Genomic DNA, 13,459 nt, shown 5'->3' with positions numbered 1-13,459 from the left:
GGTGTCATGATGCTGTCATCAGTGCTTCTTAGAGCTTAGAGGCAGCAAACTTTGAACATTAATTACCTGTCTAAGTTCAGTACCTTAGTACCTCAGTACCTAACTGTTATGGAAAGAGGAAATCACTTTAAAGTGGAACATCTGAGGGAAGAAACAACACATTGTTCTTCTTACAAGTTGATTTTACTACCAATAAAATGCAATCTTGGTCAGAGCAGTACACTCAGGAGTTCTGGTTTGACCAGAGTAGCTTTTGCTTGTAGGTGATGTTAGAAAATGTTACATATTTCTGTGTTATTGACATAACTGTGTGAGATTGCTGATGTTATTGCTTCTTTCCTTTTGTGGCCACAGATTAAAGAAAAGAACATAAACTTGATCTGAAATTACTTTAGAATGTGCGAATATACAGAAAAAAATAAAACAATTAATAAGTAAAAAAATTGACCTCCCGGCTAAACTCTACAAATGTTGCAGTGTTGTGAATAGTGTTGAGAGGTTGATCTGTTGATTCTTCTTGTTAGAGCTAAGACACATGTTTACCCACTGGAGGGCGACAGAGACGCTCTTGATCTACCCAAGCCTGTATCCTTACTGTTGTCTTGAGAACATTTCTAATGGTGGGTTACCACCGCAGGAACCTAGTGAGGCTAAATTTCAGCAGAACTCAGCAGGTAAAATGAGGTTCCAGGAACTTGCATGGGTGAGGAAGTGATGCTTGTTGGGCTGTCACCTTGGATTGGTTATGACTTAACAGCTGCCTTGTCTCAAATATTAGCAATAACATACTGTAACACATGTATCACATAAGAAGAAGGAAAACCTAGAGAAGAAGCAAAGGTTATGGAAAAGGTCCAGAAAGTTCCAGATAAGTTCCTGCAGTGGAAAATCAACTTCAAGCTCTAACATACAGAGGACAGCGATGGTTATCATCATTTGTCTCTCATCATTTATCTGGCATGGGCCCGGCTAGTCACAGCCATGTAGCACTGTGGGACAGTGTGTATTACATAACCACGGTCCACTGTTCCTTTCCTGGGCCTGTAATCCACTTGCAACCAGCATGAGGGATGTCTGATCCTCTTCAGAGCAGAGTCAACATCACTTCATCTCAAGTTTGAGAAGTGCGGGGGGATTATACAGCACATGGAAAACTGAGAGGGTGCACACACGTGTTAATCAAAATGCATTAATTACAGTACTTACAGTACAGCAAGAAATAAATAAATAAATAATATTAATGATCCACAGCAAATGTGGCTTCATTAGCTGTCGTTAGCTGTTCAGTGGTTAGTTTGCTTGATTGCCTCTAGGGGGCGCCACAGCGACCTGGTCTTTATTGCGGTGTCCTCTGTTAGATCAGTGTCGATCAGCAGCTTCTGCATCTTAAAACCTGTTGGAAACACACGGACACACACTCGCTTTCCTGCCGCTGACAACGATGTTCTGCAGACGGGCATGGCAGAGAGTCGGGCCGCTGGCACGGAGGTCTTTGAAGCCCCCCTGCAGAAACGGTGAGTGAGCTTCTTACCTGGGGCTGTTCTCACAGTTATTACATGTTGTGCTGTTAATAATAATTAATTTATCTGAAAGTAGAAAAGTCTCTGTAAAGCGTGTTTCCACTGTGCAGAGTAGCTGCAGAGATCTCACTCCTGCACAGTCAAACTAATCCACTGAAGGTTGCAACAAAGTGTGTTTATATATTTATTAAAAAAAACAAATACAAATAGCCAAGTCCAGCATCTGTAAAGACACAACTAGGCTCTTCCTCATCATGGTAACACATTGTCCCAGGACGTTTTATGAGCAGAACCACAAGGAGATCAGTTTCAATACTCCTCATCTAGAGAGTCCTATTAAAATTGCATATACATCATATTTTAATTTATTTAATTTCATAAGCAATAAGTCTTGTGATAATTGAGTGTTTGCATTCAAACTGGGGAGAGTTTGAGAGTTGGTCACGTCGTGTGAGACTCTTCTTCCTTTTTCACGCATCCCTGCCCAGATCATCCTTCACTTCAGGATCTGCGCTTGTGGAATTCAGCCCCAGGCCAAACTGCTGCTTTCATTTCCTGTCTAAAAACTTGTGGCAAAGACAAACTGGCTGATGCTGCAAAACTGAAGTGACCCAGCGAAAGCTGACCTTTATTTATCTGAAAACAAGTAGTGCAAAATAAAAGCGTGACTGTGGAGACGTACACAGTGTTACCTGAGCGCAGAACAGCATCTCTACATGGCGGGGTCCTGCAGGTCTGCATGTTGTTCTGTTCAGTGACAACGCATCAGCTGGCAGACAGTAGCAGGAGACCAGGATCACGCAACATACATGTCACCCATGCAAGCATCATCTTGTCCGTCCATTTTTACACACTGGAGCTGTGGGGATTAACTGATTACCTGTATAAATAACCTGGACCGGGCTTTGTCCCTGCTTGGCACTGCTGTGTCAGAGTGGAGGGAGGACTTGCTGCTACATTGGCTCAGTGTTTATAATGTTGTTGGTCTTATTCACACAACTCCCACTCACAGGCCACTTTAATAGGAAAACCTGTATAATACAACACAGCAGCTTTACATGTAATTTAGTGGCACTACATTAAATAAGCTTTTAAGCTACCAACGTTAGCTTAGCTTAGCACAAAGACTGGCAGACACAGCTAGCTAATGCTGTATAAAGGTAAAATGTGCCTACTAGCTCCATGAAACCTCCCTAATTAGCATGTTTTATTCTAGGTTTTATCGGCACAAAAACTCAAACTCAAACAAAAAGAGCTTGAGTGTAAGAAAACTCACAATGTGTTGTTTGTAAATTTGGGGATTTGTAGAAACAAAATATAGCTACAGTATAGGAGGTGTGAGCTGCCAGCTAGCTAGTTTCCACCTGGTTTGTGCTAATACTTGAGACAAAGCCGCTCTTAAGCTTAAACCTCAAACTGTAAATAATAGCTAAAAACAACAGTTGACTTTGTGCTATATTTGATATATTTCTTTGCTTTATTATTTATTTAGCTTGATGTTTTTATTTTTAAGAAAAGAAAGAAGTCTTCTCATAAACTGACTAAACATACTGTGAATGCTACAGGTGAGCAACCATCCAGGTGACCACGTCAGTGTGAGCCAGGATTTACCTGAGCACACATGTAAAACACAAGAAAGATGATGAGGGACGTGTCGAGTCATGCTTAGGATGGACGTTCAGCCAGCCACTCTCCCCCATCTACCCCATCAACAATGGTCTATTAAGAAGGCCTTGTCACGTCCTCTGTCAGTCCTGCTGTATACGCTGAGGGGCTCGTTCACATGACTTCAAACCCACTACATCATTACTGAACTGTTTGTTTTGATGCCGATCTCACATTTTGTAAGGCGGGAAGCTTTTGCCAGTGTTTGTGTGTGCTGCTGAGGATTTAGGAACAGTTTGGTGTTTAGCTTGGCTGCTGCTGAATCTTTCCATCTCCTCTGCTACAAATGAGCAGAGCTGCATTGTGTAACTGGATTAGAGGATGGAGACATGTTGACGCTATCAGACTTCACTGGCCTCTGTGTCAAGTGACACCTCAGACGGGCTGAAACGTTTCTCTTAATGAAATGTCACACTGTCAGATTTATCACAGTGTTTCTTTATGTTTTGATTATTTATGTGACCTACAAGGAAAATGTCCTGCTTCTAGTCAGCCAGTAATGTTGTTTTTACGTGTAGGAATAAATGTTTTTATTCACGCACTAACCCTGTCACACTGATCCGTCTCTCAGCAGCTCCAGTGCGACTCATGTCCTTTGGTGTTCCTGGAGGATCCACCAACATGACGTACTTTCTGTTGTGCGGAGGAGGCCTCACTGCTGCGGTTGTTTATGTGAGCATCAGAAATTTCTCCATTCCAGTTTCGGATTTGTACTTTTGACCTGTAAGGGTCGTCGCTTCTATCCTTCTGCTGTCATTTCTTAAATTTCCCTCTCTTTGAACACTAATATTTGAGGATTAGCAGTCAGAAACATACACCAGAGCTGCAGCGTCCACTGCAGAATGAAATGTCTGTAGAAACAAATGTAATATTTGAGAATAAAGTAATAAATAAACAAATAAATAAAAATACAAATCTGCTTGGGTTAATTATAATTGGAAACAAACGGCAACGCACTGTTTTGCTCACAGATAACTGCAACAATATTTAGAGCACTGGGCCTTTACTTACAAACATGGTTTTCTGCCTGGTGAACATTTTTATCAACAAGAAGAAACAAAGTACAACACTGAACACTTGTCTTTTTTTATATTGTGCAATTGTCTGTTTATATTGTGCAATTCCTAAAAATGCCAAATATAAATAGCTGTATTGGAACATGTGACTTTTTCAACCAACAAGTCAAAAGCATCATTTAACAAACATATACACAGGTGAGTTTTGTCGCCTAGTTTTGTCCTGTTACACTGATAATTCAAACAATAAATAACACTGAATGTCTACGCTCAGTTTAAGATTTGGGACTGGATTTTTATAGTTAAGAGGTGTAACCAACATGAAAACCAGAGAGCTGTCTCTCGGTGAAAACAAACAATTATGAAGCTGAGAGAAATGAAATAATTTATTGATCCCTTGGGGAAGTAGTGGTTGGATAGCTGCCAGACGGTACAGGTCGGTGCTACTACAGGGTTTCTCCTGGCTACCTCAGCTAGTAGCCAGGAGAAACTCACCCCAACTCATGTACAGATGCACTACTGCATCTGTACAGTGGGGTGGGGTGTCTTTTCCAGAGCCAGTTAACCTTCAACTTCAGGACAGACTGGACTGTGTGTAGCAGACATGACCACAGCCCAGGCACTGGAAGTCACATAGCAGGGTCTTTGTGCTATCTGACAAACTCTGTCACTTATTTCTCCACACAGCAATTGTCTGGACTGACTTGTTCCCTGTTTACTATCAGACTCCTGGCAAAGTGTATGTCAGCTGTGTGGATTGTTAGTGGATTAAATGTCTGTGTTAGGTGGTATTTTGCATCAGCTGTTGCAATTTTCATTATTATCATTAATTGCATGATGGAATGTAATAACTGTACATCTGTCCTCCTTCCAGGCCTACAAGACAGTCAATAGTGATAGTGAGCGCTATGAGGACAGACTGGCCAACATGGGCACCACAACAAAGGGTCAGTTGTCGTCAAACACGTGCACACAAAAAACACACACCTAATCTCTTGAGCATGTGAAACTCATGGGGCCCACATGGGTTCCCAGCAAAGAACTTTAAAAATGAATAGAAACCACATACAATTCAACATTTGCATGTTCATGTACCACAAAAACAAATCTGTTAAAAAATGTAATGTCATGAAAATGACCTTTAGATTTATTTTTCAACCAACAAGTCAAAAGCATCATTTAACAAACATATACACAGTCTATGTAAGATTAAATGTGTGTGTTACCATGCTGATCATGACAATAAAAATATAGAAGAATACAAGCAGAGTTAAAAAGAAAGCAGAGGATCTTGCTTCTCTTCTGAGCTAGTTTTGACAACACCACCCACATATCAAGGATGGTAGAATGATCACTCTCAATAGCTTAATCTTGCCTGTCTGTTCTGATTTCTGTCTGAAAATGATTTGTCTATTCAGGCCAGAGAAAGGTCGTGGCTCTGTGCCCAGAGCAGCTAACCAGTCTGTACTGGGGATAAGCAGCTGCTGCTGGTTCTGTTGTGCCTGGAAGTGTTGTTTTTGATCAGAAATAGAGTTTAAAGCTGCAAATCAGATAAGTGTCATTGCAGTGCAGTGTGGCGATGCTGAGCTGCACTGTCAGGTTTGTTTGACTGTCACTATGATGACAGATGAGGGAACTCCCAACTCACACAGAACACAACATCGTAATGACTCAGTAAATGGACGTTAAGTGAAACGTGATGAAGACAGCTTTAAAGGTTGTGGCTCATGACTGCACTTATACATTTTTGTCATAGTTTTAGATGTTCTGATCTGCTATGTTATTTTAGTTGCATCAAACTATACTTGAAGAATTACTTTGCACTAACTTCCCAATCATATGTATTGCTACTGTGGCTTTTCCTTGTCCAGTGTGATTTTGTGTTCATGTTCTTACACATATGAACTTAGTTTATGTGTGAGGGTTTCCTAACTGTTGTAGGAGCAGTTTCCTGCTTCAAAACCACGACTCTGGTGGGACTCGAACCCACAACCTTTGAATCACTCCTCTGGTGCTTGACTAGAAGTCCAATGCGCTATCCATTGCGCCACAGAGCCATGTGAATGGAAGGTTTCTATATATATCTTGTCAGGATATAGAACAAGTGAACAGCAAAACAACAACAACACCACATATTTTGAGAAGCTAAAAAATATACTTATAATATAAGTAATTGAATATACTGTTCCAAAACTGCTGTGGTACTTGTATACGTCTTCTATGTGTGTAAATATACGGGTCTCGTCCACAAGAATATAAAGGTGGAAAAGGGTAAATACATTTTAAAAAATGAATTTATTATCGAAACATCAGATTATTAATTTTCTATCTGTCAGCAAAATCTCAGTCCTGGTTATTACAATACCCAGAAACGTTTCCAAAAAAGTTGTGACTTTTTCTGAAATGCAGGAATGCAGTACATGTTATTCTCATTTTGAAGCAATTGCATTCGTTTTTACAGTGTCTGTTCTTCCAGACTCCCCTGTGCACTTTTTAAAAACGTACTTGCCTCATTTTATAAATGGATAATCAGTGACACATTTCAGCAAAGATGAGATAATCAGTAAAGCTTCACTGTAGCTCTGCTTTTAGATGTGATTCACCACTAAAACTGTTGCACGTTGGCTTAAAATGTTTTTGTTTTGTTTTTTTTACCAGAAATCTGTCAAAGAATGTAGCATTAATGCATTTCTTTTCCTGACCTCTTCAGCTGCAGCTCCAGCAGCCGAAAGCACCCCGGTGGAGGAAGCAGCGCCAGCTGTCGGGGTCTTCAACGAGTCTGTCTCCATTTCTGCGGAACCAGTAGCAGAGGCTGCTGCAGAACTTGTGGAGAGCAGTGCTGAGGAAGCTGCTTCCGTGGCCTCTGAGGTAGTCGTTAGTGATGCTGAGGCTGAGCCGGGAGTCACAGAAGAATCTGCTCCACCTGTGGTCGTAGAAGCAGCTGCTGAAGCTGCTCCTGTTGCTGTCACAGCGGAGACGCCGCCCGAGGCCCCTGCAGCAGAGATCACTGGTATGGAAGCAGTAGATGAAGTCCCTCCCATTCCCCCCGCTGAGGCAGATATTGTGCCTGCAGTTGCTGAGGCTGAGTCCATACCTGCTGCAGACACGGCTGCACAAAGCTGTCATGGCTCAGTGTAGATCACCCATAAAGGAGGGCTAGGAGTCGTCAAACATCCGATTGGCTCTTGTTCCCTTGTGTTCTTGAGTCCTAAAGTTCTGCATTCAGTTTTTTGGTCTTTGTTCCTCTTGGTGTATGACATCTCTGAGTATCTGTACCAGCCTGCACCCACTTCACACATTTCTTTGCTGACCTTTCCATAAAAAGACAATAATCTTAAAGCATTGTGTCTCTCTCTAACTGTGCCATCTTTCTGGGAACACCACATAAAAATGAATTCATTCAGAGTGAATTTAATGTTCCTGTTGTGATTAACGCAGTAAAGATTTTCAAAGAATAAAACATCACTTGTTGGTAAAAAAAGACATTTGTCATGTTTCAAATAGGGCAAGGTCAGTTTGTTTTGACATAGCATTTTTAGAAGATGTTGGTTGTGTGTGGGGTGAAAATATAATTCATGTGATTTTATCAACTATATTTTTTATTTTGAAATATATTAAGATAAGATAAGATAAGATAAGATAAGATAAGATAAGATAAGATGGACTTTATTCATTCAAATTCTTTTGTCTACAGCAGGAAGGTGACATTAAATAGGACAGTATAGAAAAGCAGTATAGAGTGGACAGCATCAATATTAACTACACAAGAAAAAAATAACTCACAAGACAATTAAATTAATCAATTAATTACACTTCTAGCGCCTCGCTCTTAGATGCCTGTGCTTGTTGCTTTGAATATAAAATGTAACATTTTATATTTTTTAGATATAGAAACATCCACTTCCTGTAGAAAGATTTCTTTCCGAAACGTGCCACATGCCAGCCATGTCCATGCTCCTGATCCTTCAAATTCAGTGTTGCTGTCGCTTATCATCTGGTGCTCTTTAATATAAAACTTGAACACAAGCACAAATCTTAAAATTGTGCCTACTCTTGCCTGCCCTGTAATACAGCGTACTGATCTGTATAAATATCTTCAGTGTTGCACAGGCAGCAGAGCTGCAGGCAACATAAGGTGTGACGAGTTATGCTCAGTGAGTTCAGAAAATTCGATTTTGAGGCACCTCAAAATGTTTTTTCTTTTTTTCCTAAAAAATGTTCTAACTCTAACAGAGTCATAATGGTGACAAGTTCAGTTTAAGCTACCTCACAGACAGACAGGGTAAGACTAATCCTAGATTACAATGCTCATTTTAGGGTGTCCTTGTGGTTCGCCAAGATGGGGTGACAGACAGTTTAATGTGACTCCGTGGGTGGCCAGTATCACATTGACTCCCATTACGTTGTTGACTGTCGGGTGGCACATACTGTAAACTCTGTGTGGTGATCATCATTACATAATGTGCATCTACAAAGCCACATTAGAGGCTTCTGTGTTAAAATGTAGTGATATCAAAATCCTTGTTAGTGTTCACCACATGCACTGTATGTGCTGTTTTAAGAAGGAAACCTCTTGGTCTGTGAGGTCATACATTTTTCTAAAAGGTTTCACCAGCAGGAGGAGCATGAACTGGGCAGGTAGTCTCCCGTAGAGCATCTCCTGAACCTGTGGTGACCGTAGACCATCCAGTGATAGACATGTGAGCATGGTAAGTTGAATTTAAAGTGCCTATAAAAAAAATTCACTCCTACAGGAAGATTGTACCTTTTAATTTCTGTTTGCAACACTAAATCATAGATCATTGTGACTTTTTTTGGTGGTTTCATCATCAGAACTGTTTTCCAGATTTGGATTTATTCTTTTTTCCTTGTCTAATATCATTCTCAGCTACTACTTCCCCTCCTCCTTCAGAGACTCTACCAGATGTGCTTACAGCTGTGAAGATATTGGCTGGCTCTACAGTTGAGATTGCAGCAGCTTCTGTGGGCGAGAAGAGCCTGGTAAACGCTGTGCAACAAATACAGGAAAATGGAAAAGTATTAGACTCTGCTGTGGAGGTGGTGCAACCAGAGATCCTGGAAGCAACCGCAGATGTGGAGGCTGAGAAAGCAACTGTTGTGATGAACGAGGGGGAGCTCAAGTCTGCAGAGGCTGGTGCTGCTGCTGCTGACGAGGCTGAAGCAGACGATTCAGAAGAGGTGACTGCAGAGGAGTCCTCTGCTCCTACTGTAGCAGAGGAGGTAGATGCAGCAGCATCTTCTCCTGACAAAGTCACAGCTTCAGCCCAGACTGTGGAAGAAGTTGAGGCTGAAGATCAAGCCCTGGACCCTAATGCTGTTCCCAAAGAAGATCTGTCTTCTACAGAGGCCTCACCTGAAGATGCCGCCACCACCACAGCTGAAGCTCCTCCAGCAGATGATGCATCACCAGGTGAGATGACACCTGCTGCTGACACATCAGTGGAGGAGGAAGCAGCCGAGGCTTCAGGAGAGGAGACGGCTGAAGCTGCATCCACACACAGTGAAGGTGCAGCGGTTGTGGACACGGCTCAGCTGGCAGCAGCCTCAACTGTTTCAAAGCCGGACGTCCTTTCAGCTGCTCAACCACAATCAGAGGCCCGGGCACATGAGGCCAAGCACTGCCACTCCTGCAACTCTGCTGCACCTCCAGAGGAGGTGGCACCACCTGCTCTTGTTGAAGGAGAGCTGGTCAGTGATGGAGCTGTGGATATAAAACAAAGTAAGAACATGTAATCTGCCAGTAAATGTTTGCTTACCACCACGCAACTATTTAGTATTAACCTATAGTGCTACTGCTAAATATTAGCAGATTTATTTTGCAAGAGTGCGAAGCGCTTACAATATATTACTGTAGGATTTGTAAAGAAACATTAGCTGCTACCAAGGCAATGTCTTTTCCCAAGAAGTCATGGAATATTTAAGCAGGACGATACAAGGCTGCATTCTGCATGTGCTACAACTGCCTGCAGTGCTGCTCTGTCCCCTATTTGAAATGTATTGAGCATCATTAACAACATTGACCACAGAATATAAAGCAGCTGAAGGCTTGTATCCAGCAAAAATAAGCAAATATTCCACTTGTAAAACTGCAGTGATTAGTATCTTTGGCTCCCAAATGGTTAAAAAATGTAGTTAAAACAAAACCTGAGTAAACATGTCCAAACTGTTTTGGATTAGCTACAGGCATAAAGCCTAAATATGGAGATTTAGAGAATATTTTCCTTGTATTTTGTCAGATGAATAAAGGTTCACTCAAATGACCAAAACACAGATTTTAGTTGTTATGACCTTTTCTGGAAGTGTATAATATAAATGTATATAATCATTATGTTGTATGTTAAATCTAAAGCAAATGGTGGGATGTAGTAAAATGTTGATTCATTCAGAAATGGTCTAATTATCTCAAAAATATTGTTTTTTAGTTGACAAAACTTTTCCTGGCTAAAACAGGCCTGTCTGACTGAAATGATGAACTAATGCAGCAATGCCAAAGAAAGAATTGATCCAGTCTGACCAGTTGATGAACCATCTGTACCACGTATATGATTGTTATCTGCATTTCAGATTTATCTTATATATCTTTAACCTTGTTTTAAATGCTAAAGCCCCAGTTTTGTACCCAAACAATAGAATTTACTTGTCATATCAGTAACACTTCACTTTAACTTCGTAGACGGTATCTAACATCATAGTTCAGGATTTTTAGTCAGTAGAGGGCAGCACAACCGTTGTCACAGACAGTGATGTTGTGCTGGTGTCATGACACTGCTTTGATATCAATATGAAACTTTAGCACTGATGTGTTTCAGTACATTAAATCTTTACAGAGACCATCAGCTAAAAAAATCTAGAAAATCTAGAGAAAAAATCCATCTACCTAAACCAGTGATTTCTGTAGTTTGAGCTGACATTTACTTAACAGTTAAAGCAATGGCCTACATCTGTATGTTATTAAGGCACCTTTCAACTGTCAGATCTGTAGCACAAGTACAATGCTGTGAAAAAATATTGTCCCCCTCCTGATTTCTTCTTTTTCTGTGCACATCTGATACCAATAGTGCTATGGTGATACCATAGTTTTAGAACATGAAATAAAATCCAACATACAACAAAGACAATATGGGCAAAAACAAAATACATGATGATTGTCTTTTCTGAAGCAAAAACTGAATATGCCACCAACTAGGTCTGTGGGGGAAAGCACTCACCCCTTTAGTTACTAAATGTTTTAAAAATGCTCTTGGACACAGATCTACAGTAAAAGACATTATCTACAAGTGGAGATAATTTGGAACAATAGATAACCTTCCCAAAAGTGTCTGACCTTCCAAAATTAGACCAAGAGCTCAGAAGCGACTCATCCAGGAAGTCCCAAAAGATCCAAGAAACACATCCAATGCACTGTAGGCCTGTGTTGTCTCAGTAAAGGTCAGGTCCACAATAAAGGTCCACTATCTGATAGATACTCAGAAGAACTACCTGCTAACCTGAGGGGAACATTGAGGCTTGTCTGTTTTCTGCTACAAAACAACTAGGTGATCCTCAAACCTTTTGGGAACATACTCTGCAGACTGATAAGTCACACGTTGAACTGTTTGAAAGACAGGGGTTCACACAAAAGAGTTGAAAAACACTTCAAACATCAAACTGATCATCACTTTAGTGCTGTCCAGTTTTGCCCTTGAAAAAATCCTAATATAAACGGAATTAGGCTCTGACCAGATGTATTTCTGCCTATATCCACAGAGCCAAAGGTGTCTATCTGGACTGTAAAACGCTGCTCAGTGATGTAATAGTACAGTTAAGAAGGTAAAAGTTAAAGCAGCACAGCTACAAGCACAGCTGTCTGTGTAGAACTAGACACAGTAGAATGGACATCTTCAGGATACATATTATTCTTTGATAGCCACATTTTACATCATGAGTCATTCATATACACTATTAGCACACCTTTCTTTGCCAACTCCTGTTCCCCCGTGAATGCACTGAACAGTACAGAGGCTGCTGACATACAAGTTGGAGACATTGCACAGATATGTTACAAATGTCCATTCTACTCTAGGATATTTATGTTGCAAAATCACATAGCTGCCTGTACTAAACAAATGCATTTATAGTGTACAAAACTAACATTGCACTTTCTGTTGTTACAGCTACAGAGACTACGGTGGTAGTGACGGCCCAGTCCTGACATGACAGTGTGCCTTCCTCACCACTCACTTACCTGTCAATCAAGATAACCAATGAAAACATCATCATGACTCAAATCTGGATTAGTGTTTGTGAAACGACTCCCCTTATGTCTCTAGTCCTGTAAGTGCTACTACTGCAAAGTTTTTCACAACCAAGTGAATGGAATATAGGTTTCTTTAAATAGGACGTGGAGGTGGTTTGTTGTTATTTTTTGTAATGGTGTGTCAGCATAATCTGGCAGGATTTTTAAGTGGGAGTGCATCTTACTGTATGTATTCATCAAGATGATAGCATTATACTGTATTTTCCCACTCATATGATACCATATAGATATTCATTTTTGTTGTTTTTACAGTAGTGCAAACATATGTACAGACATGACATAAGGTATTGTACCAGTGATGTTGTAAGTCTAGTGATGTGAAAGTCGTATTAAGTGATGCATTACTAGGAGAAAAGATCACAAACAGTACAAATATTGTATTAATGCTGATATTTGCTTTTTGAAGCTGAAATCAACCAATAATAATAGTATGGCCAGATAATTCCCAGGTTTTAGTGTTATTGTATATTTCACAATGTACAACAGAAGACGTATAATGAACATAACACATGATCATTTACTTAGGTGCTCAAGCTAATCATATTATAATGTTGAATAGTAACATGCCTCTATTTATCTAAGGTTGTAGTGCACTGCACAAATGATCATATATTATACCAACATATTAAACAGTTAACATATATCAGTTTTTATCCTGTTAATTTTGGTGTAAACACAGTCTCTGTTGTCATGATAATGTGCTCACACTGACACTATAAATAAAGTCATGTATAAAAGAAACTGAGTGAGCTGAATGAAATTATTCTTGTGGTCACTCTAATCATCAGATGCGTGCTGCAGGCAGTGCTAGTTTACTGACCACTTGGTGGAGACATAGAACTATTATTTGATCATTTGATTAAGTATGTGAATAGGAGGAACTTTTTTTTTAAACAACCTGACTGTTGTGATTAATGTTGCGTTGGGGCAAAAAGGAAGAA

At 40.3% G+C, this 13,459-nt stretch overlaps 1 protein-coding gene and 1 non-coding gene across 4 annotated transcripts; one reads left to right on the top strand and one right to left on the bottom strand.

Moving 5' to 3' along the window:
- The first annotated feature begins 1,390 nt into the window (after positions 1–1,390).
- On the top strand, positions 1,391–7,636 carry LOC113162296 (testis-specific gene A8 protein). 3 transcript variants are annotated; one of them, XM_026360360.1, is made up of 4 exons: positions 1,391–1,514; positions 3,760–3,857; positions 5,076–5,148; positions 6,912–7,636. In XM_026360360.1, the coding sequence occupies exons 1-4, from the start codon at positions 1,442–1,444 to the stop codon at positions 7,337–7,339; spliced, it is 672 nt and encodes a 223-aa protein (XP_026216145.1). In that variant the 5' UTR covers positions 1,391–1,441; the 3' UTR covers positions 7,340–7,636. The 3 variants fall into 3 exon arrangements, with proteins under 3 accessions (XP_026216145.1, XP_026216144.1, XP_026216146.1); XM_026360359.1 differs by having other exon boundaries at positions 1,410–1,514; positions 3,757–3,857; XM_026360361.1 differs by lacking the exon at positions 1,391–1,514 and adding an exon at positions 3,298–3,364 and having other exon boundaries at positions 3,757–3,857.
- On the bottom strand, positions 6,167–6,258 carry trnar-ucu. The gene is given in 2 exon segments: positions 6,167–6,202; positions 6,222–6,258. It is a non-coding gene; the product is annotated as a tRNA-Arg (tRNA).
- Positions 7,637–13,459: the final 5,823 nt, after the last annotated feature.

Source organism: Anabas testudineus, chromosome 1 (genome assembly GCF_900324465.2).
Source record: "Anabas testudineus chromosome 1, fAnaTes1.2, whole genome shotgun sequence".
Lineage (NCBI taxonomy): Eukaryota > Metazoa > Chordata > Actinopteri > Anabantiformes > Anabantidae > Anabas > Anabas testudineus.
This window is presented reverse-complemented; position numbering and strand designations above follow the sequence as displayed.